A 25,457-nucleotide genomic window follows, 5' to 3' on the forward strand; every position below is an offset into this window, starting at 1 on the left:
GTGTGGATGTCCCAGGTTTAATTGCTGGTCAGGGCACACAGGAGAAGTGCCCATCTGCTTCTCCACTCCTTTGCCTCCTCTCTTTCTCTCTCTGTCTTTCTCCCATAACCATGGCTCAATTGGCTCGAGCGAGTTAGCCCCAGGTGCTGAGGATGGCTCCATGGCCTCCACCTCAGGCAAAAAACTAGCTCAGCTGCTGAGCAACGGAGCATGCCAGATGGGCAAAGCATCACCCCACAGGGGGCTTTCCAGGTGGATCCCAGTCAGGGCACATGCAGGAGTCTGTCTCTGTGGCTCCCCTGCTCTCACTTAATTAAAAAATAAAAAATAAAGTAAAATAAAATAAAATATAATGGTAGTACATAGAATATTTCTATGCTTGTAGCAGTAATTGCTTCTGCCAAGAGGGGAAGCGTTGACTGATAAGAAGGTATTTTCAGGGGATACAAACTTTCTCTGAGACTATTGGTGTACTGTTAGAATTGTTGACCTTATGTATGTATTATTGTTTACTCAATTTAAATCACAGGGCCAGAATAATATGATTCTTTTCAAAGTTTCAATATAATATTTTAATTAATTGAGTGCCTGCTCTGGGAAGTGTCCATTGCAAAACCTCATGAGAAATGGTACACTGAAGATATCTACAACAGAGGAGTTGAAATAACTCATGTATATCAAGTGACTTTGGCATAGGCAGAAAGGGAAATGTGCCACATGAGAGGATTTTTTAAAACACCATCAGTGCTCAAGTCAGAGTAAAGATGTGAATTTGGCCTGACCTGTGGTGGCACAGTAGATAAAACATCAACTTGGAATGTTGAGGTCACTGGTCGCTTGCCTGGTCAAGGCACACATAAGAGCAATTACTATGAGTTGATGCTTCCTGCTCCTCTCCCCTCCTTTCTCTCTCTATCCTCTCTTTAAAATCAATAAATAAAATCTTCAATGCCTAACCAGGTGGTGGTGCAGTGGATAGAAAGTCGACCTAGGATGCTGAGGTCCCAGGTTCAGAACCCTGAGGTCTCCAGCTTGAGTGTAGACTCATCTGTCTTAATCGTGGGATCACCAGCTTCAGCATGGGGTTGCAGGCTTGAGCATGGGATCATAGACATGGTCTCTGGCTTGAGCCCAAAGGTTGCTGGCTTGAAGCCCAAGGTCACTGGCTTGATATGAGAAGGCAATCAATGAACAACTAAAGTAACCCCAACTAAGAGTTAATGCCTCTCATCTTTCTCCCTTCCAGTCTGTCTCTGTCTCTATCTCTGTCTCTTTCTTGCTAAAAATTAATTAATTAAGATCTTTAAAAAGAACAAGATATGGGCCCTGGCCGTTTGGCTCAGTAATCAAGTGTTGGCCCAGTGTGTCGACGTCCCAGGTTCAATTTTTAGTTAGGGCACACAGAACCATCTGCTTCTCTTCCCCTCCCTCTTCCCCTTCTCTTCCACTTCTCCTCTCACAGCCAGTGGCTTGATTGGTTCAAGCATTGACCTGAGCACTGAGGACAGCTCTGTTGATATGAGCATTGGCCCCAGACGGGGTGTTGTCCAATGGATCCCAGTCAGAGCACAGGAGGGAATCTTTCTCACTATCTCTCATCTTCTCAAAAAAAAAAAAAAAAAAAAGAAGATATGAAATGGGGTTGTGTTTCTTCATAACAAATACTTTCTGAAACTCTATTTTCATTTGAATGTGAGCTTCTATTTTTATATCCCAATGTATCTAGTTAATATTATAAGTTTTATACTAATATGTATAATTTTTATGAAAGTAAAAAGGTAAATTTGTCATGCTATATATATTAATCTTGAAAAATCCTTATGAATATTTTTTTTTTTTTTTACTTATGAATATTTTGAAAGTGATAAAGAAATAGCTTTTATTTTTCTCTTCTTATCATGCCCGGATATGCATTACACATTTACATCATAACACATATTAAGTGTAACTTCCTGATTTATCATTGCATATGTATGTCATGATTTTCTTCCTAAAGATATTACTTGAGCAGGATTTTTGCTTATATGTCTTTCTACAGATATGTTCTTAACTACATGAAAGCACTGGAAGGGAGGAGCACTATACGAGTGCTGACATATACTATGTCAGAACTATTGTTTTGGTTTCCCAACTAATTTAATGTCTTATTTAGCACAGTCTTGACATTTCAAAGGACTATGTCTCAAGACCTGCACATCTCCCCAAACTGCAAATAGTCCTATAACATATAAATTTTACCCTGAAGGAAAAAATTATGATTCTGGCTCCAGTGTTCTCAAAAAGTCTCATAGGTTGATTTTTCTGTTCCAGAATAGGGTCTATGATGGATTTACTCATGTCCTGAACTTGGCACAGCCAAATATCATGTGTCAGTCTTTAGTTTATCACTGTCTTAGACCACTCCATTTTTATTGTTAACACTAGCAATTAGATTTCTTAAGGAGATTGTTTTATAGCACCCTCGCGTTGTTGTTTCTCAATTTTACAGCAGAAGTGATGTCAGAGCTCTGTTGAAATGTGGGTGCTGAGCCACTGCTCCCTCCCTAACCAAGCACCTCATCCCTGCACACCAGTCACAGCACATCCATCAGTGTGCGTCTCACCAGAGGACAGGTTCTCCCATGCCAGGAACCTTTCAGGATACTCTTACTTAGATGATGTTACATTTGAGATTGGCATGTTGCTCATGTTGAGTGCTGGGTCCTGTGCACTAAGTGCTCAGCAAGTGCATATTGGCTGTCAGAATGAATGAACATCAGCATATTCTTATATCTATAATATCATGGAAACATGTATCCTGTAAAACAAAAGTGTTCAGGTATTCTTACTTAAAGAAATGCTTCCTAGGTAGCATTTATAAACATAATGTAGTTCTACTACATGTCATAATAAATGACTCGAATAGCTTTTGTAGGCCTATTAGCAGCACTATCTATGCCTACATATGTTCAAAGGCAGTTTGCAGTTACAAAAAAGATCTCAAACGTTGGTCTGAATCACCTTTTGAAGATCTTATTACAGACAGTGAGCATAATCATTCTTTTACTAGAAAGATAAATCAATGTAAGATTTTTTAAATATAGTAAATTTAGCTATTGAAAACCAATAGTCTAGAAATAAATTATGATAGACCATGAGAGCAATTTTCAGCATGTCATGTTTTCCACTTGTTATGTTCTTTGAGAATGTAAGGAAAAACAGCCATTGGTAAGCTATTTTGATGTAAATTGCTATCCTTTGGTATGCTGGCATTGCATTTTTTTTAGTAAACCAATGTTTCAGCACACCAGTTGATTTTCAATTACAAATTAATGGACTATACATCATGGCATCATCAGAAGGATGGTAAAAATAGGAATCCTGAGTTGTTGGATTATATACTAATTTAATGTCTGTTTTAAACTATAGATTAGAAGAATTTGAAAGATTAAACACTCTTTCTAAGAAGGTAGAGATTCCTCCAGAAAAGTCAATGACATGGATAAAGTTTCACCAACTGCCAGCAAAGTTAACACCTCCGAAGATTAAGGTAAATGGACATCATGCTGACCATAATGGGGAGGAATGAGAGAGAAACAAAATAGTGAATTTTTTCCTTCTTATTTGGTCCCAGGAAATTGAGTATCAGAACTTACGATTTCCAGTGGATTTATCAAATCCATTTGCTGTGGCAACTGTTTTAAACCAAGAACCAGGAAAATTAAAGATTAAAGAATTAAGAGAAGGTAACTAGCTGATCCACCATAAATCAGCACCTGGGCAGAATATGAAAGGATTACTGCTTGTGGCATTTACTATTTATATTTATGCACAATACCTACAGAACTCAGATGGCTAAGTTTTGCCATTAGAAAGGTGCGTTTCTCTCGGCAGATGACTTTTATTTGATTACTGGTGTAATCATTGTTTGCTCCCACCCTCAGTTTTGGACCAAGGAAATGGGATTTCAAAAACAAGACAGATGAAGGAAGCACTGTTTGAACAGAAAGTCAGACAGGAGACTTGTGAAGAGACTGAAAATCACCTTAAGTGGTAAATACTGAGCAATTATTTCTATCAGGTGACAGTGCTTTATTTTTGGTAATGGCTTTTCTATATGAAACAATGAAATGTCATAACTTTTGAGAAAATTAATGCTGATACAGTAATATTGTAGTCATCAGCCCGTGCACAAAAGTACCTAGTTGTCCTGTTACTGTCCTGTAGTTGTGGGTTTTGTTTTTGGAGAGGAGGAGTCCAGGGTCCAATCAAAGACCATACAATTTGTATTTAGTTTTCATGTCTCTCTAGTCTCCTTTATCTAAAACAGTTCTCTAGACACCCCCTTCCATTTTAAAACCACAGCTACTACTTATTTTGAACATGTGCCAGGCTTCATGAGATACAGTATACACCAGAGTTTTTTAAAATGTGATAAAATTCACAAAACATAAAATTCACCATTTTAATAATTTTAAAATGTACAATGCAGAGGTTTTAGATGTATTCACAGTGTTGTGTAGCTATCACCATTAATCAATCCCAGAACAATTCTATCACTCCAGAAAGAAACCCCACACCCATTAAGCAGTCGTTTCCGTTCCTCTCTCGCCCAGGCCCTGGCAACTGCCGGTCTACTTTCTATAGACTCTCCTGTTCCGGACATTGCATGCAAATGGAATCATACAATCTATGGCCTTTTGTAACTGGCTTCTTTCATTTAACATGTTTTCATGGTTCATCCATGTCATAACATCTATCAGGATTTCATCCCTTTTATGGCTCAATAATATCCCATATCCCACTGTACAGACATACTACATTTTGTTTATCCATTCATCAACTGATGAACATCTGGGTGTTTTTCTTTTTTGTGTGTGTGATTGTAAATAATGCTGTTATGAACATTAATGTACAGGTTTTTGTATGAACATATCTTTTTTGTTTTTATGGGCATATACTGAAGAGTGGATTGCTTGGTCATGTGGTAATGCTGTGTTTAACTTTTTGCAGAGCTGCCAAAGTTTTCCACAATGGCTAAATCATTTTATATTTCAATCAGAAATGTTTAAGTGTTCCAATTTCTTTACATCCTTGGAAATACCTGTTATTTTTCTTTGTTATTCTCACCATTGTCATCATTATCATCGTTGTCATCATCCTAGTGGGTGTGAAGTGGTATATCATTATAGTTTGATTTACATTTCCTTGATGACTAATGATATTGAACATCCAGATATTATTTTAAGTAAGAGGAAAAGAGATAGTGAGACAGACTCTCGCCTGCACCCAGACAGGGATCCACCCCGTAACCCCTGCCTGGGGTCGATGCTCAAATCAACCAAGCTATCCTCAGCACCCAGGGCCAACACTTGAACCAATCAAGTCACTGGCTGAGGGAGGAGAAGAGAGAGAGAAGGGAGAGAGGGAGAGAAAGAGAAGCAGATGGTCACTTCTCGTGTGTGCCCTGACCAGGGATTAAACCTGGGACATCTCTATGCTGGGCCTATGCTCTATTCACTAAGCCAACCAGCCAAGGCCCAGATTTATTTAATTCATAAATACTTCAGCATGTATCACTAAAAGATAAGCTTAATTTTATGGAATATTTTATTCATCTTAATTATGTTAAAGTTTACAACTTCTCTTTTCCATGGAGTCTCCTTTAATATCCTAGCATCCCTTTCAGTCAGAGACTATAGCTAAGACACTCCATTCTAAAATTGCCTACTGTATTCTGATGGGTTCTGGAAGTTGTTTTTTTTCTCCCCAGGCAGGTGCACCTTGGTAAAGATAGTATGTCTTTTAAATTTAGAAAAGACATTACTGAAGAGTGGCAAAGAGTAAACGCCAAATACAAGGTTAGAATCACTGCTAACTGGATATCATTTATTTCACTAACTGTTTGAATTCCTGCTGTAGGCAAGATGCCATTTCAAGGGAAAGAAAACAGTATTAAGTTGGAGGGAAGGAGACTGATGGCAAGTTAATTGTTAACTATAAATCAAGACTGGCTGTAAATGTCACAAGAGACCTCTCCAAAGTATTAGGGGGATCCAAATGCCAGAGAGGAGAGAGAACTCATCTCATTGGAAATCTTCCTTTGAGACACAGTATAATTTTGTAAAGTCATAAAGATGACAAAGGCATTCAATTGAGGAGGGAACGCTTCCAGTTTGAACTGGAATTCCAGGTGTGCAGTGATCTGTGATCTGCAGAGCATGAAGGTGAGAGAAACCCAAAGACAATAACCAGGAGCCATGCCAGACCCAGAGCCAGAGCCAGATCCAAACAAAAGTTCCAAGTGAGAGACATCCAAAGCAGCTGAGCAGAGAGGGGAAAACTGGGTGGGGGAGGAGGACACATCTGAGTCACCAGAGCCTCACCTGTAGGTACAGGGAAGGCAGCCATGGGACTGTGCAACCCCTGGGCTCACCATGGATGTTAGACATTGGTATGTGCTGGGCAGGTGCAGAGAACAGTAAGGGCAAGTCCATAATGGCTGAAGCACAGGACGCACAGCAGCCAAAAGTGATAGGACATAGCTGGGGCTTCGTGTCACAGGGGTTTAGACTTGATTGGTAGGACTTGCAGAATCATCACTTTGTATAATCAGCTAGGGCTGTCATACAAAATACAACAAACTGGGTGGCTTAAAGAACAGAAATTTATTTTTCACAGCTCTGGAGGCTGGAAGACCAAGATTAATGTTGGCAAGATTGGTTCCACCCGAGGCCTCTCTCCTTGGCTTGTAGATGACCACTTTTCCCCTGTACCTTCACACCGTTCTTCTTGTGTGTCCAAATTTCCTTCTCTTCTAAGAACATCAATCACATTGGATGTGGGCCCATTCTGCTAATCTCATTGTAACTTGTTTACCTCCTTAAATATCGTATCTCCTGACTAGGAGTTAGGATTTGAACCAATAAGTTTTGGAAGGACACAACTCAGTCATACACATATATTTAAGCTTTGGAGTATGTGCTCTCCACACTCGGAGCTGCCCACAGGGGCAGTGTTGGGTAGGAGGGACGGGCAAAACCATGTATCTTGTCAGGTATGAATATATTTCCCCTAGAGAACACATTTTCTTCCTAGATTTGGAGTCCAAATCAGATATTTAAATAAAGTAATTTATTTTTTTAAAAGGATGTAAAATCACTACATTGATAAATCTCAGCGTTTAGGAAAGGGACATATTAGATTAGCATTTAAATTTAGTGTGTTGTTCAGATCCTTTGCACACTATTTTAAAAACAAAATACCAAGTGTTTTCTGTGAACCATACAATGGAATATTTTCTGTTTAAAGATGAAAGGATACAGACATGCCACACCCAGTCAGTGTGAGAGCTAAGGCTGGAATCACCAGCATTTGAACAAACCCAACTGTTGATTCACTTGACACATGTATTGACTGAATGCCCATTGTATGTAGATTCTGTGCCAGAAAATGAGCCATAGTACCTGCCCTCAAGATCACAGTATAGAAGGGGCACATGTGATACACAGTGTGCCGGGGCAGCAATAAAGCTAGAACCTGTAGATAAATTGGAAATGGGGACTAAGGAAAGGGAGAACGGTTCCTAGGTTTCCAGCTTGCGCGTGCCTGTGTGGTTTTAAATAAGATCTCAAATATGGAGGAAAGTATGGCTTAGTCAAAGATGGAAAGTTTAATTTGGGACATGTTACATCTGGGATGAATGGAGGGCATCCAGCTAGTCGCTGAAGGAGCGAGTCTGAGCTGGAGACAGAAGCTAGAGAGTGATCAGCATAGAGTGGAAACGGAAATCATGTAACAAATGTGGTGACCTGGAGAAAGTATTTTGAGAAAGATGGCCAAGGCATGAATTCTAGAAAATTTCATGATGTAAGGAGAGAGCAGTAGAGACTAAGGAGATGGAGGAGAAATGGTTGGGAAATCAAGGGGCCTGGAGAACAGAGAGAGCAGATGTGCAGGCATCAGTCAAGTGGAGAGAGCATTCCAGAGTAATAAGGCCTGCAGAGTATGCAGTGGACATGGCCATGTGGAGGTCCCTGTGTGCCTCAAGGGATAGTAACTCCAGTAAACCTGAGGAGGGAAAAAGCCACACTATAATTCTCAAGGAATGCGTAGAAGTGAGTAGTTTCTGGAGAAGTTGAGATGAGCAGGAGCAAGTGAACCCTGAGCGAGAGGGAGTGTTCAAGGAAGGGGTGTTTTAATTGGAAGAACTTGAGCGTGTTTAGAGGCTGAGGGCAAAGGGCCATCACAGAGGGAAAGATTGTCTTTGAACAGGAGAAGGGACTGGAGAAGGCAAAGAAAGGATGGACTGTGGGTATAGTCAGGTTTGCACACAGAGAGGGAGCTACTGATCCCGGAAGAAAGGCCAGCTGCAGAGACTGTGGGGACAGGGTCTGGAGAGAGACTTGCAAAAGATATGGAGGGGAGCAGGAAAGGACCTGTCACATCCTCACCATCCATCACCAGAACAAGCAGAAGGAAGAGCAGGCCACCCTGAGACCCCAGGGCAGTGGAGGAGCAAGTGTTGCAGGACCCTGTTCTGTGTGGCCGGATTTCATCTGGCAGCTGAATCCTGGCAGGCGACCCAGTGGCAAAGAACACCTGGAAACCCAAGGCTTATGGCAAAAAGAAGGAGGGGGAGGGCTGGAGAATGTAGAGGGAGTCAGCACAATAGCTGCATGATGAGCCTGTGGGGAGAGCAATCATACTAAATTCTGAAATGTTTGCCATAAATAAGCAGAGTCCTAACCAAGACGTAAGAAATATTCCTCATTTTTTCTAGCTAAGAACCTATTTGCCATTCTTTAAGCTACCTGTTTTATTTTACTCTTAGTGGTTGTGGGGATCTGGGTCTTTCTCCACAAAATCTATATTTTGAACCCTAAGATCCACAATCTCAAATTCAACTTCCTGGTATGTACAAATCAGAACTCAACAGCTCACCACCCTGGAGACAGTACTGTAACTCTCTTAAATCTGAATGGGTGAGAATGTGGAAGACAGTACTTTACTCTCTTACCTCTGAATAATGTGGAAGACAGTACCATAACTCTCTTACGTCTGAATAGGGTGGAAATGTGGTGATCAGAAGAGGTTTCTTCTAGTTCAGTCTTTAAAAATGATTATGAACAGCCTGACCAGGTGGTGACGCAGTGGATAGAGTATTGGACTGGGATGCGGAGGACCCAAGTTCGAGACCACGAGGTCGCCAGCTTGAGCGCGGGCTCATTGGATTTGAGCTAGGCTCACCAGCTTGCGCCCAAGGTCGCTGGCTCAAGCAAGGGGTCACTCGGTCTGCTGTAGCCCCCTGGTCAAGGCACATATGAGAAATCAATCAATGAACAACTAAGGAACTGCAATGAAGAATTGATGTTTCTCATCTTTCTCCCTTCCTGTCTGTCTGTCCCTATCTGTCCCTCTCTCTGACTCTCTCTGTCTCTGCCACACACACACACAAAAGATTATGAACAGTGTACCTATGAGCCACGCTAGTTTTGGAAGTTAAAAACCAGAGAGGCGAAATCCTCTTTCCCATGGAGGCCAGCATGTGCAGACACCAATCCAAGCCCAGCCAGCCTCCCCTGACAGTGCCCATGGCTCCTGAGAGTAGGAAAGAGTAGTGGAAGCAGGGAGGGGAAGGGGAGCAGCCTGGGGGGCACGTACTCCAGGCAAGAGGCCGACTCCATCAACCTCCACCACGCAGGAAAGGTGGAGTTTGTCTTAATTAAAACCTGCTATTTGGATAATCAGCTCTGAAGAGCTTAACATTTCACTGGGACATTAAATTGCTTTTAAATCAAATCTCTATACTCCCATGGTTACACAGTTCCCTAAAATCCTTTCTGTGACTTTTAAATGTCTTAGAAATAATTTCCAGACACTCTCCTCTAGTTACAAAAAGAATGTATTGGGTTTGTGCTTATATAAAAACTCCCTATGTTTAAACAGTAAGTATAATTATAATGATCATTTTAACCTAATTATGTCATCACCCCTTCCAACAAGAACTTCTTGGGTAGATTTGACCAACTGTATATTGGGTTTCTAGCTATTTTAAAGAGAAATGAGGTTGTGTGCATTTGTGTTCAATTTTAATATTTTTGATGACTACAAAACCAGCTAGATAGAGGAGACCCAGTTTTGGATGAGGAATTTCAGCGACTGAAGACAGAAGTTATCCACAAACGGGTTGTTCACAACCTAGAAGAAGTGAGTAACTTTCCACTATTTGGAATGTAATTATTGGCAGCTCTTTATGTGCTTGCTTTTAAAATGCTAAACAATTTTAAAGAAACCCTTTTTGCAAGAGATATTTAACAATTTTTAGTATGCTTATGGCTTCAGAGTGCTTTTTACTACATCTTCACAAAGAAAGTATCAAAACTCCTAATTCATGTTTTCCTTGAAGTTAATAGCATTACATAATTTGGTTTGTCCTTCCCACTCCTCTACTTTCTCCTTCTTGGTCTCCTTTTCTGTTTTCCTTTGCTCTCCAGGCCCCTGTCTGGAGGTCCTCAGGGCAGGTCCTTGGGTCTCTGTTCATTGACTCTCCCATTGCTGTAAAGGGTACAGACAGGAAGTCAGAAGCTAGTGTTCTCGTCCCAGCTCTGCCCAGATCTGAGACCTGGGAAAAGCCCTTTGGGCCTTTGGGCCTTAGTCTCCTCAGATGCAGAATAGGGACAAAGGCCTGAGTCTCCGCTGTCATGTGATAGCTTCTGATTGAACTCTAATTTTTAATTTGAACAATGAAAAACTCTTCCTAATCTCCCCGCCTCCATTGTTCTCACTTTCCTTTTCTGAGTTTGCTACATCTGAATTATTTTAACCTCTTTTATTTCCCCTCACATTTAATCTGGCCACCAAGTCTTACCAGTATAGCTCTTCCACAAGGCCATACCCAAGTCAACCTTCATGTGTTACCACCTGCCCTCTCCAGCCCGCTGCATGTGCCCACGTGAGACTAATTTGTTTCTGATGCCTTTTTTTTTCATATTACTTCTATGTTCAAGAAGCTATAGCCAGAGGCTTTGGCAGGCCTCAGTCCACTGCCTGGCACTTTTTCCTCTGCATTTACTTACCCATCGGCACACGCGGGTGCCCAGACATGCAGACACCGTGCTGGTCCTGGGCGCAGGCTGAGCACAGCAGTCCCCGCCTCCACGGGCATCGCAGGTCTGCTCCTCGCCATTCTGATGGGGTGCCCGTCCCACCACTGCAGCTGAGTTCTGTACTACATTATTCTTATTCCTTAGGGCCGCGTGTGTTGGATTCAGCCTCCTGGACTTTAAATTTTTTAAAGCCCAAAGCTTCCACTTTGGCCCTCAACCCAAGAAATATCTCCTCTGATGCTGTTCATACTCAAAGTGTTTAATAAATGCTTATTATGCATCAGGACAAATAAATAATAACTAGATTAGAGATCAGACTCTAAAATGTTTTTATTAAATGTTTATACCAAGGGTTAAAATTCAAATCTAAGCTGGGCCTATATTTTGTATTCACAGAAAATCAAGGAATTTCATCCCAAATTTGATCCACTTACTAATATTCCTTGGGTCAGCAGGTTCAGGGCACAAAGACGGTTTCAACAAGCAGCACGTAAGGTAAGACTTACCACCAGATTGAAAACTTAATTTGTTTAGTTAGCAGCACAAGGAAATCAAACAGTAAGGTTTTTTTTATAACAGCTTTATTGAGATATAATTCACATACCATAAAATTTACTCTTGTAAAGTGTACAATTCAGTACATTTTAGTGTATTCACAGTTACACAGCTATCGCCACTATCTAATTTTAGAACACTTTTATCACCACAACAAGGAACCTGGTTCCCATCAGCAGTCACTCTCTGTCCCCCCAGGGCCTGGCAACCACTGATTTGCTCTCTGTCTCTATGGATCTCCTACCCTGGGCATTTCATAAAAATGGAATTATATAATACATGACCTTTTGTGACTGGCTTTTTTCCCTTAAGGTGTTTTCAAGGTTCCTCCATGTGGCAGCACAAATCAGTACTTCATTCCTCTTTATGGGGGCATTCTGTCCTATGACACAGAGAGTCCACATTTTGTTTATCCTTTGCCAGCTGGACCATTGGGGCTGTTCTCACTTTTTGGCTACTATAAATAATGGTGCTGTGAACGTTTGTGGATGACTTTGTGGACATGTTTTCAATTCTCTAGGGAGTCTATACCTAAGAGGAGTATTTCTGGGTCATGCGGTAACTCTGGACTAGTAGGATGTTGATCAGCACTTTCTAGAGAGAATAACTGAGCATTGCTGTGGGAGCTTGTCTCTTTCATTCTGGCTACGGCTTCCCCTTCATGGCAGCCAGCTCACCCTGCTCTGTCATCTACCACTGCTCGCCCTCAGCGGCTTCCTGGGACAAGAATAAAATGAAGATTTCTTAGCCTCTAATGCCAGTAACGGGTATAAGGTGGCTCCTTGGTCAGGCTGCAGCCACACCTCTCCAGCTGTCCCTTGTTCTGTGTTCCAGTCCTCATCTTCTTCCAAGTACATCAGCTTGTTCCCTGACACTGAGCTGTGTTTCTGCGCCTCCCCCTTCCTCCCCCTGACGTGCCATTCTCCCTCCCTTCCACCTGTTCACACCTGTCCTTTGGGCCAACTCAAGTCTACGCTTCCTCTGAGAAAGAGTCTCTTGTGAGCTGTAGCACTTAGCAATCTGTGTGGTGCCTCTTGCATCTCACCCTGCCGGCAGATAGATCTCTTGCCTCTAAACTGTGGCTGCCTGGAAGGGGGCAGGAGGCAAAGCCACTCCTCGGGCCAAGAGAGCAGAGGTAAAGACTTGGTCCCTGGAGCCGGGTGCCTGCCCTTCGTGCTTGGTGCCACTTCTTATGGCTTTCTAATCTGGGACAAGTTACAGAATGTCCATGCCTTGGTTTCCTCATCTACAACTGAGGATAACAATAAGGCTTGTCTCGTAGGGTTGGTCTGAAGAGTAAATGAGTAAATGTACCCAGAGGACTCTAAGTTTCTGATACAGGTATCTTTCAAACAGTGCTCTCTGACTGGATTGATGACAGTGATAACAGTGTAGGAGGAGAGCAACAGAGCCCCGCCTTCAAGGCCCTTGAGACTAGGGTCACCACCGAGGCTTTGTTTGGGTGCGCTCTGTATGGGTGCAGAACAGAGGTGGCCACAGGGTTCTCAGAATGGGGAAAATAAGGAGTGGAAGGAGGGGAGCAGAGCTGTGGCCAGTGGGTGGACAGACAATCACAAGGACAGGCTGGCTGGCTTCCCACTGGTGGGAGCCCTCAGCCCTTTTGGAACAAATCTGCTAGGGTGAAAACACTATTGTCAGCAGTTATGTGTTTGGTTCTGAGCGATGGCTCATTCCTTTGGCCACACTCCCCAGCAAGCACTGTCAGTTCAATGCAGGTATGTTCCCAACCTGACGACTTCCGGCCGTCCCCCCAGCTCCGTCGCAGCCCAGTCGTCTCCTGCCTGGACCCCAGAGGCAGAGTCCCCTGCCTCCCGTCTCCAGGCAGCAGCCAGGGTAGGGTCCCACAGCTGAGAGAGGCCATCTCTTCGTGGTGAGACCCTCCAAAGTCTTCCTGCTGCAATTAGAACCCAATGTATAATTTTACCGAGGTGACAAGGCCATACTCAATTTCTCTCAGCCCCTTCAACATGTCTCCTTTGTTTCTGAATCAGGATCTTTGTGCCTGCTGCTCAGAACTCCCTTCCCAAGATCATTGTCCCTTAGTCATTCAAGCCCCAGATCAACCCTCACCCCTCAGAGAAGCCTTCCCTAATTACCCTCACATAAATGGCCAGAGCACTCCCTTCCCAGCCCCTCAGCCCTGCTCTCCTGCATTTACTCTCTTTTATCTCCTTCGTGGTGATTACTTGGTTTATTTGTTTAAGTGTTTGCTACTATTTACTCTACACACACCCCCTCCCCCACATACACACACTTGGACCATCACTCCTGTCCAGGCTGACATCTGTTTGTTCCCACTGTATCTCCAGAACCTTGCACAGAGTAGCCACTTCATAACATCTACTAGATGAAAGGGTCTTTTACGTGATGGCAAGGAGGGCTACTGGAGCAGGGGCCCTGTCGCTGCAGCTCTCCGCCCAGGTGGTGCTCACGTTCGGTAGCAGCTGCTCTGAAAGCAGAGCTCCGTGGCATACAGTCACCACTGCCCATAGTGCAAGCCCTGTTTCCACAGGGCTGTCCATTCAGTCTGTCACCAACTCCGACAGCAGCAGGGTGGGGGCATTACTGGTCAGTTATACTGTAAAGAATGTAGAAATAGTCATTTTTTTACTCTGGAAATATGCAAAAACTGGTTGTCATAAATTGGGTGAGACAAGGCCAGATGACAACCTGGTCTTTTTTTTTTTTTTTTTTTTTTTCCAGGAAAGTCAACATCACCCTGACCTTGAAGCAGCCACTCTCCTTGGGAATTCTGACCTAGAGTAGTGGCCTCACCCCTTAGCTGTGGTTGGGAAAAATTAATTAAGTTAAAAGACAAAATAAGCATGTGCCAATTAATCATTTGAAATCATTATTCTTTCTAATTCTAGATCATGATTCATCGACGATTACTTAACATGCTGGACGCTATTCGTGACATGGACAGAGAGACCATAACAAGAAGGCTCAGTTACGGCAGACAATCGATAACACAAGGTGAGGTACAGCCAGGAAGCACAGCGATGCTTCAACCAGGAGTGGGCTGAGCACGAGGTTTCTTTATAATGAACTTAGCTGTGTAGAAATACAACATTTTCATAAATCACATGTATTGGTTTTCTAGGGCTGCTATAACATATCACCACACTTTGTGGCTTAAAACAATACAGATTTATTATCTCATAATTCTGGTGGTCAGAAACCTAAAATAAAGATATCAGCAGAGCTGGCTCCTTCCAGAGGCTCCAGGGGAGAATGTGCTCCTGGCCTCTTCCAGCTTCTGGAGGCTGCTTGCATCCCTTGGCTCGTGGCCAATTCCTCCCATCCCTCTGACCTCTTGCTTCTGTGATCATGTTTCCTTCTCTGACTCTGACCCTCCTGCTTCCCTCTTTTATGGATCCTGTGATTACTTCGGGCCCACCTAGATAACCCAGCACCATCTCCCCATCTCAATCAAGATCCTTAACTTAGCCTGACCAGACGGTGGCGCAGTGGATAGAGCGTCGGACTGGGATGCGGAAGACCCAGGTTCGAGACCCTGAGCTCACCAGCTTGAGCGCGGGCTCATCTGGTTTGAACCCAAGGTCGCTGGCTCCAGCAAGGGGTTACTCGGTCTGCTGAAGGCCCACGGTCAAGGCACATATGAGAAAGCAATCAATGAACAACTAAGGTGTTGCAACACGCAATGAAAAACTAATGATTGATGCTTCTCATCTCTCTCTGTTCCTGTCTGTCTCTCCCTGTCTATCCCTCTCTCTGACTCACTCTCTGTCTCTGTAAAAAATAAGTAAATGAATAAAATTTAAAAAAAAAAAAAAAAAAAAAAAAAAAAAAAAAGATCCTTAACTTAATCACATGGTCAAGTCCCTTTGACCATGTGAGGTCACCAGACACTAGGGTAGCAGGCACTTACACTTGTTGATTGATTAGCTGGATCTGGTTTTATCTCAATCTAACATTTATACATAAAGCTTTTTGTCTTATATTATATTAGTAGCTTCTGGAAGCCCAAAAGCCATGTCACCATGTTTTCCTAAAATACATATTTCCAATTTTTGGCTGATACACAGTTCCACAGGCAGATCCTGAGCTTTCCAGAGCCTTCCTCCCTTCCTGAGCCCAAGACACTGAACTTGTTCAGGCTTCCCTATCCCCACCCCTTCCCCCACCACCACCACCAAGGAGCAACATTTTGGAAGTAAAAATAAAATAAAATAATTTTTTTAATTGGAAAAGGGGTTGAGGTAAAGAACAAAGGAGACACTAAAAATGGGACTACATACAGAGATATATACATACTGTTTTTGAAATGGCACGTGGCAGGTATCAACTAATGATGTGTGACACGAATGTGCACCTGAAGATGGTGGTTTCATATAAAAATGCCTTAAGGAGCCCCAAAACATGCTGTTTTGTTTTTCCCTCATAGACAAGAATGCTTCCAAATACTTTCTGCAGTGGATCAGTCAAGATGATCACTCCAGCCGGATCTCTGTGTCGCCCAAGCAAGTGCTGCCCTTCGCCTTCCCATCCCACAGTCCTGCCCAGGGCTCCGACGAGCTGGTGGGTGCTCCAGGCTGGGATGGGGCGGGCATGATTAGACGGTGGTCAGGCAGACACCACAGCAGGCCCGATCTCAGTCTCGGTCCCTGGGCCTCCTGAGAGGCTCCCATGTGACCAGGGAATTGTGACCAGTAGGAAACCAGGGATCATCTACAGCCACCTGCCTGGCATCTGACATACCTGTGCAGAGCTTCCTGACAGCCTGGGCTGGGTCCTTTCCAGCCTGAAATGGCAAGAGCATGAGCCTGACTTGACAGCCTGGGGCCGAGCCCAAGAGCAAAGGAGCAGATGGAGAGCCCCAGAGGATCTGGCTAGGGGGTGAGGGACAGGCCTTGTCCGGCTGAGCCCTTCTGCTGTGTGAGCAAATAAATGGCAAGGCCAGAGAAGGATGGCCCAGAATCCAATAGTCAACCCACGAGACCCACAATTCCCTCTCTCTCCCTCTCTTTGCTGCTACAAGAGGTGTGACAGTTCATCCCTCTTGTCTAATGGGGACAGTGTCTTAAGTGCTCCAGTTGTACCAATTCTTCCATATGTGCTACAGTCCTCTTAGAGATGAGGAGAGAACTGAGACCAGGGCACATGGCCAGTAAAGAAATGCTGTCCGTGCTCATGGAGTTGACAATAAAAAATGTGTTTGAGATTGAAAATGCATATGCAGAATGTTTTATTAGTTTCAAAGAATAAACTTGCCATTCACATCCTAATATATGTTAAGCATTGCAGGTTGATCTACTCAAGAATTACAGGACTGACTTTGGAAACCCATGTCTTGTCTGCACTAGATAATTAAGTGACTTAAAAAATTAGAATACTTAGTTCCTAAATCTGTGATTTCCCAGCCACAGGAAAAGTCTGACACGGAGTAATTAGTTGGTGGAAGGGATCGCCACTGCACTGAGGAGCTTGTGTCACTCTGTTCTGATAGTTCAAAGCGTACGCTTTTCACTTGGTGCTTCTGCTAGTTCTGCAGAGCCTTCTCTGTGGCTCAGGGTGATGGAAAGCAGGCTTCTCAACATTCTTGCCTTTAAAGAATTTTCTAATTTATAACATGAATGCTATATTTTATCAATTCTGAGATCACTTTTTTAAATATTTAGCATCTTTGAAATTGGGAAGGGTCATAAGTGTTGGCATATTAACATTGCATCATACTAGTTCAAATGGTGTCTTAGATTAGTCAGAATACAGCGTTTATTGAGGGCCCATAATGTGGCAGGTGTTCTTCCGGGTTCTGTAGTTATCTGAGGCACATTGGCCTACAGGAAGTTTACAAGGTGGTGATTTGGGGCTTAGCAGCTGTGGAAGAAAGGTGGCAGGAGCAGGAGTGGACAGAGAAGCAGGATAGCTGACCTTCTTTGACAAAGACCTCAGCTGAATTCATCCTCATGACAGGGTGAGAGGACCCGGCACTTACACCTGCCTCAGCCTGTCATGGGAGGGGGCTGCCTTCAGAGGGGCGCACGTGGCCTTGACTGCCACAGCCCCTTCCGCCAAGGCATCTCCTGAGGAGGGCGATGCTGAGAATTGTTGGTGTCAACAGGACTCCTAGCAGCTGGGGGACTAAAACCTTCAAGCTTAAAGGGGATTCTGGGTGACACATGTAGCATACACAACAGCAGAAAATGAAAAACAACAATCACATACACTATAAGACCAGGAGGACCCGCACAGCCCACAGCAACTGTGGTTGCGGGAAGGACTACTTTAAGACTAGAACTGTCCATTTAATGTTCAAAATGTATAGGAAAAGAAGCATAGATGCTTCTGCTCAGTGTTGCTCATGTTTCAATTTCTTGAATTTTCACATTTTAGGCTCCTGATGGCCTTGGACCAGTTCCAATTAAATCTTCAGAAGTTCAAGTCAAGCATAGTCATTCCTTCTTCCGTCTGCAGGTCAGACCTGTCATATGGTGTTAGTTAATTAGGTTTCTTGTGAAGGAAACAAAATATTCTTGAATTTGAATTGCATTATGTTATTAGTTTGTTCTATGATGGGTTATATTGTGTAGCACACTGTGTATATTTTTCTGCTATTATTTTATGGCATGTGTGAGATATAACAGATCCTGTTTTCCTAATGTGGCTTACGGGAACCAGAATCCTTACTTTTTCTATGAAAATATCATATACTATACATGCACAAAGCTACCTGAACTACATATGTTAGAAACTTTAAGAAAAGCCACACATGTAGTAAAACCATTAGTCCTCCTTGAGTATCTATAACCACTTCTGGTTTTGAAAAAATATATAAATATTTTAAATTGACAAACCAGTACTTGATATATTCTGCAGTTCAGCCATAGGGTGCCAGAGAGTAACCATGAAAGTTCCCATGCACTGGCTGCAGACCAGGGCTCAGGGCCAGCACTGTTCTCCCTGGTGCTGGTCAAACCAACAGCAGCCACATCTGATGGCTACAAGGGGTGCACCAGCAGACGTGTCTCAGAAGTGCTGTTGTTGAGAGCAGGTCCCACTAAATGGTCTCAAGTTTTTATTCAGTCATCCTCTTTCACCCCCAGGTTCCTCAACTGTACAAAATTAAGGGGTATCAGCCATTCTTTGTTCAGAGGTCTTCAACAAGTTACAGACCTCAAAATCTTGCTCAGGCCCTGAAGCAAGGAGCGGAGGTAACACATACCCAACTTAGGAAGTGCCCTCTCCTGTCCCCTCTTGTTCTGGCATCAAGACTAACGCACAGCTCTTGGTCCTTGCACAGGATGAAGCCACTGCCATTACAGCCCTGCCAAAGCAGGACATCACCCTGCAGTTCCCTGGCCAGACCTCAGTCTTGAGCATGAAACCACCTGAGGCCTTAGCCGAGTCTCTGGATTATGACCCACTTTACATTTTTGTAAGTGACAATTGGCAGAAGTTTTGTGTTCCATGTTCCTTTATTTTATCAATTACTTTATAAGAAAACAGATACATTAACTGTGAATATTTTCACCTCTTTGGACTTTCAAGTTTTATACAATATTGCATCTTTGAAATAGCTTGCTTAGAGAATATCAATGTTTCTGTCTTTTAATAATTCCAGCATTTATTTTTATGAAATAGCTTTGTGATCTTTTCTAATTATATATTATATAATATATATTATATAATACATGTACACACACACACACACATAATGTTTAAAAAAGAGAAATTAAAAAAAACAATAAAAAATGAAAGCTGAGGATAGCCCAGCTGATTCAAACCTCAGCCCTGGACGGGGGTTGCTGGGGGGGTCCCCGTTGGGGCCCATGCGGAGTCACCTCACTAACCCCTCCTCTCACTTAGGAAAGGAAAAAAATAAAAAGAAAATAATGTAGGTCTCAAATTAATGTCCTCAGCCACCCCTTTCAGAAACTCAAAAAAGAAGAGCAGATAAAACTCAAACTAAGAGAAGAGAAATAATAAAGATCAGATTGAAAATCAGTGAAATAAAAAACAGAAAAATAGAGAAAAGCTGGTTCTTTGAGAAGATGAATAAAATGGATAAACCTAACTGATCAAGAAAATAAAAGGGTAAAAGACATAAGTGACCGAGAGAGGTGGCATCACCACAGATTCTACAGAACATTAAAAAGATAAGTTAATATCATGAAAAACTTCATGCCAGTAAGTTACCAAGTTAAATGAACACATTTCTTAAAATGTATAAAATATTTAAATCTTATTCAAGAAGAGATAGATCATTTCTACTAGTTCTTTACATATTAAAGAAGTTGAATTTGTGATTAAAAACCTTCCCACAAAGAAAACTGCAGGCCCAGATGCCTTCACTGGGAAATTCTGCCAAACATTTTAGACAGAAACAATGCCAAATCTACAAAAAGTCTTCCAGAAAAATGGAAGAGGAGATATTACCTCCCAACTCATTCTAGAAGTCAGTGTTACTTGGATACCAAAGCCAGACAGAGACTTTACAGGAAAAGAAGAGGTTAGAGCATCCTTCATAACTATAAATGCAAAATATAGTCAAACCAAATCAGATTCATCATTATATAAAAGGGATGTATCATGAGCAAATAGAGGTATATTCCAAGAATACAAAATTAGTTTAACATTCAAAACTCAATGTACTTCACCATATTAACAGGCTAAAAAAAACACAATATGATTATCTCAGTAGGTACAGAAAAAATTATCTGACATCATTCCTGATAAACACTCTGCAAATGAAGAACAGAAGGGAATTTTCTCAACTTGATAAAGGGCATCTGTTAAGACTTGTTGCTGGCCCTGGCCAGTTGGCTCAGTGGTAGAGCATCGGCCTGGCGTGCAGGAGTCTCGGTTTGATTCCCGGCCAGGGCACACAGGAGAAGCGCCCATCTGCTTCTCCACCCCTCCCCCTCTCCTTCCTCTCTGTCTCTCTCTTCCCCTCCTGCAGCCAAGGCTCCATTGGAGCAAAGTTGGCCCGGGCGCTGAGGATGGCTCCATGGCCTCTGCCTCAGGTGCTGGAATGGCTCTGAATGCAACAGAGCAATGCCCAGGATGGGCAGAGCATCGCCCCCTGATGGGCATGCCGGGTGGATCCCAGTCAGGCGCATGCGAGAGTCGGTCTGACTGCCTCCCTGTGTCCAACTTCAGAAAAATACAAAAAAAAACAAAAACTTTTTGCTAAAATCATACTGAATGGTAAGTAATTAAATGTTTTCCCCCTAACATCAGGAATAAGGCAAGAACATCTGCTCTTACTGACTATTCAAGATTGTAATAACAGTAGTGCAACTAGGCAGGAAAATGAAATTAAAGGCACGCTGATTTAAAAGGAAAAAGGAAAACTGTCTTTATTCACAAACAAAATTATTGCCTACATAGAAAATATAATAGAACCTACCCAAAAATTTACTAAAATTAGTAAGCGAACTTGCTAAGACTACAGGATCAATATATAACATTCAGTTATATTACTGTACACGCTGGGGCAAAAGTTGTTGTACAGTGGTTCATATGGAAATTAATAATAATACAAGAATAAACACAGTGTTTCATGTCCTCACAACTGTAAACCTACTTTTGCCCCACCATGTATACTAACTAGCAACAAACTATCCAAAATTAATATTTTTAAAAGCTGTCCCACATAATAGCATCAAAAAAGAAAAAAACACTTAGGGATAAATCTGACAAAAGTATATAAGATGGATAACCTGAAAATTAAGGAACATTGATGAGAGAAATCCAAGACTTAAATAAGAGGTAAATATACTGTGTGGTAGATTCAGAGATATAACATTAAGATGCCAGTTCTTTTCAAACTGATCTAAAAGTTCAACAATTCCCAATCAAAACCCAGCAGGCCTTTTTCCTTTTTCAGTAGAATTCAACAGACTTATTGTAAAATTGATACGGAATGCAAATATATACAAAACAACTTTGAAGGACAAAGTTGAAGGACTTACACGACCTGACTTCAAAGCTTATTGTAAAGCTACAGTGATCAAGGAAGTACAGTATTCACACAAAATAGACAAACAGACCATTGGAACAGAATAGAGAATCCAGAAACAGATACAGTCATACAATTGTGATCAGTTGATTGTTGACAAAGGTCAAAGACAATTCATTGAAGGAAGGAAATGTAGTTTTTCAAGAAATAGTGCTGGAGAATTTAGATATTCTTTTACCAAAAATAAAAATAAAGGACTTTAATCTGTACCTCCCATCATTAACAAACATAGAACTACAAATACCATCTAAAACTAGAAAACTTCTATGCTGTCTGGCCAGGTAGCTCAGTTGGTTGGAGCATTGTCCCGACACACCAAGGTTGCAGGTTCAGTCTCCTGTCAGGGCACAGACAAGAAGCAACCAATGAATGTACAACTAAGTGGAACAACAAACTGATGTTCCTCTCTCTCTTTCTCCTCTCTCTCTCTTTCTCTCTAAAATCAATCAATAAATTTTAAAAATTAAAATAAAAAGAAAGAAAACTTTTATGAAATACATAGGAGAACATCTTTGTGACCTTGGGTTAAACAAAGATTTCTTAGATATAACATCAAAACTATAATCCATAAATGGAAAAAATTGATTAATTGAACTTTCTCCAAATTAAGAATTTCTTATTTTCTAAAGATACTTTTAAGAAAATGAAAAGGTAAAGCAGACTTAGAAAATATTTGGAAATCACATATCTAATAAAAGACTTGTACGCAGAAAAAAGAATTCTTAAAACTTAACTGTCAGAGCCTGACCAGATGGTGGCACTGTGGATAGAGCATCGGACGCAGAGAACCCAGGTTCAAAACCCTGAGGTCACTGACTTGAGTGCGGACTCATCTGGCTTGAGCACCGGCTCACCAGCTTGAGTGCAGGGTCACTGGTTTGAGCCCAAAGGTTGCTGGCTTGAAACCCAAGGTCACTGGCTTGAAGTCCAAGGTTGCTGGCCTGAACAAGGGGTCACTCACATTGCTGTAGCCCCCCCCTCCCGTCAAGGCACATATAAGAAACCAATCAATGAACAACTAAGGAACTGCAACGAAAAACTGATGCTTCTCATCTCCTTTCATGTTTGTTTGTCCCTCTCTCTATCTCTGTCAAAAACAAACAAAAAACGTAACTGTCAGAAAACAAACAACCCAACTTTAAAATGGGCAAAATACTTCATTCACTAAAGAAGATACACAGATGGCAAGTATGCACATGAAAACATGCTCAAAATATGCATCATCAGCAAAGTGCAAATTAAAATCAATGCAGTATCTCTGTTAGACTATTTAAAATTTAAAAGACTGCTAGTGAGAATGTAAAGTGGTACAACTACTTTGGAAACAGCTTGGCAGTTTCTTAAAAAGTTAATAGTAAATATACGCCTACCATGTGATCCAGCTTTCTGCTCCTAGGTATTTACCCAACATAGATGGAAGCATAAGACTTGTGCAGGAATATCTATAGCGGCTGTATATATTCTCTAAACTGAAAAAAGTGTCCATCAACAGGTTAACGGACAAGCAAATTGGCTATTATTTATTATATAGTGGAATACTCTTCAGTAACTCTTGATAAACAACAACATGAATGGTTCTCAGAATAATTATGCTGGTTAAAAGAAATGAGACAAAAAAAGTATGCACTGTATGATTCCATTTCTATAAAACAAAAATAGAACATCTAAAGTAATCTACATATAAAGACAGAAAGCAGATTAGTGGCTTCCTGAGAATGAGTTTAGTGAATGGGTCAGCAGGGGCAGGAAGGAGGGATGGAAAGATTTGAGGGTGATGGTGATGTTTATTATTTGTATAGGAGTGATGGTTTTTCAGATGTAATATGATGAAATGGATCAAATTATATACTAAACTTTTTATATGTGAAGTTTATTGTATATCAATTATATACCAGTGTAGCTATAAAAGAAAGAATTTCAAACCCAAAGAAAAGAAAAGGAAAAGAAAAGAAAAGTAATACCACTTACAACCAGTAAAGCATCATAATGCAATTCTGGGATGATTTCTGCGAATTGGCCTAAACTCTGTCTGGGAGGTGGGGCTCTGTCTGGGAGGGCGGAGCCAGGGGAAAGGAAGAGGCTATGCCCTCCTAGTGCTGCTGGGGGGATGGAAACACCCAGGATTTTATAAAGGCATGACATTCAAGCAAAAAAAAAAAAAAAAAAAGCCATTATAAACTCCAGGGAGGGGGAGTGTCAACTAAAAATCAATACATAGAAAAGGTAAGGTATTTTTCCCCACCGAGAAGGAAGGAAGGGGGCCGGAGCCTCGAAGTGTGGAATAGTAAAAGGCTTTATTGAGTACAGAGTGCACATCCCACCTGACGAGGTTCCCTGGCCCCAAGGAAAGATGGAGGCCAAGGAAGTCGCAAGTGGTAACCCATGTGGGAGATATTTAAAGGGTCCCTAGGGTGGTCGAGCTAATATGATGTGGTGAAATCTTACCGGCTAGCAGACGGTTGCTTTTCTCCAAAGGACTCCTGGGAAGTTTCTTTTGGTGCGCTTGGTTGTGGGTGGTCCTAGCCAAAGTTCGTGGGCCTGAGCTTTCCCCATTATCCACCGACCTTACAGAAAACCCAACTAAAATTTGTTGTGATTTTTAGGAGTTGATGGCAAATACAAACAGAATCCACTTGGCCTTGACACCAGAACTCATCTCCATCAGAGGTCATGGCACTGAACCTTCACAAAAGAACTAGTCCAAGGCTCTGCTTGGCCTTGGCAGAAAAACATATTTACACAGTTGAGACAAAATAAATGCTATTTGCTAGTTTTCAACTTTGAGAGATAACCTATGAACAAGCACGAAAGCCTTGGGTGTTGCTCCGAAGAGTGAATGTAAACAACCTTAATTAATACTGTGGAGGGACAGGAATTTATCCAAACGGTGATGTTTTAATTTCACCAGAGGGGAAGGCAAAATAACTAGAGAAAAGGAAACAAGAAAGTTGCAAAGATAACCAACACTCAACTAAACTAAAAATAACATTGTAATTTTCTAAATTCAAAGGAAGATGTTGGGAAGGAGCATTTGTGTACATGAGCAAATCCTTATATCTTGCATAGTAATGAGTCAACAGATGCTGTCTGAGGATGATAACCAAGAAATTGAAGAATTAGAGTAATGTTTTGAGTTAGAATACTGACCATCAGTAGGGTGGGGGGGGTGGGGACCAGAAATAACGGAAAGAAAAGCATCTGGGATGTGGGTCTGGAGACAGGAAGGGCCCCAGAAGCAGTTCCTTCTCCTCGCAAATACTTCCAGCTGGGGTGAGTTGCCATTGTGTTCATGCATTACTTTGCAGAAAATTAAAATTAAAAGTGGGCAACCACTCAGATCACTTACTCCAGTGGCCACTCAGGGGAATCTGAAGTATGACAGCTATTAGAGACAATGATATTACCATTTTGAAAATATGTCACTCATTACATTTGGCCTAAGGCAGATCAAGAGAGCTGGCCACACAGCAATTCCCCATGCCCTCAGGGAACTAGTAGTGAAGACACTCCCAAAGGCCACACGGCTAATGTCCACTCCCTGGCGCTTTCCACCACCACCACATGGTATGGCCAGCCCTCTCCTCTATCACACCGCCTCCTGGTCAGCTGGGATCTCTGTCCCTCCTCCCCCAGTTCCTTTTGCGGTCCCTTCTCAGCACAGAGGTGACTCTGGCAATGAGAGTCAGCTATTTTCAGATCCTTACACTCCAGCCACTCCCCTTACCCATGAAGTAGAGCTGATGTCCTCTTCCCATTCTTCAGTCCTGCCTGCTGCCCCCACTTCCTGGCCGGGGATGGCCAAGGTTCTC

At 42.1% G+C, this 25,457-nt stretch overlaps 1 protein-coding gene across 2 annotated transcripts in view; it reads left to right on the forward strand.

Moving 5' to 3' along the window:
* Positions 1–25,457, forward strand: part of CFAP221 (cilia and flagella associated protein 221) — a 94,191-nt gene that overhangs the window by 53,493 nt on the left and 15,241 nt on the right. For both annotated transcript variants that reach the window (XM_066280217.1, XM_066280216.1), the window contains exons 9-19: positions 3,409–3,529; positions 3,614–3,725; positions 3,924–4,032; positions 5,753–5,840; positions 10,099–10,188; positions 11,484–11,582; positions 14,534–14,639; positions 16,072–16,205; positions 18,021–18,101; positions 18,731–18,838; positions 18,928–19,062. In XM_066280217.1, coding sequence (XP_066136314.1) covers positions 3,409–3,529; positions 3,614–3,725; positions 3,924–4,032; positions 5,753–5,840; positions 10,099–10,188; positions 11,484–11,582; positions 14,534–14,639; positions 16,072–16,205; positions 18,021–18,101; positions 18,731–18,838; positions 18,928–19,062 — 1,183 coding nt within the window. The remainder of the gene's footprint in view (positions 1–3,408; positions 3,530–3,613; positions 3,726–3,923; positions 4,033–5,752; positions 5,841–10,098; positions 10,189–11,483; positions 11,583–14,533; positions 14,640–16,071; positions 16,206–18,020; positions 18,102–18,730; positions 18,839–18,927; positions 19,063–25,457) is intronic.

This window comes from Saccopteryx bilineata, chromosome 5 (assembly GCF_036850765.1).
Source record: "Saccopteryx bilineata isolate mSacBil1 chromosome 5, mSacBil1_pri_phased_curated, whole genome shotgun sequence".
NCBI lineage: Eukaryota > Metazoa > Chordata > Mammalia > Chiroptera > Emballonuridae > Saccopteryx > Saccopteryx bilineata.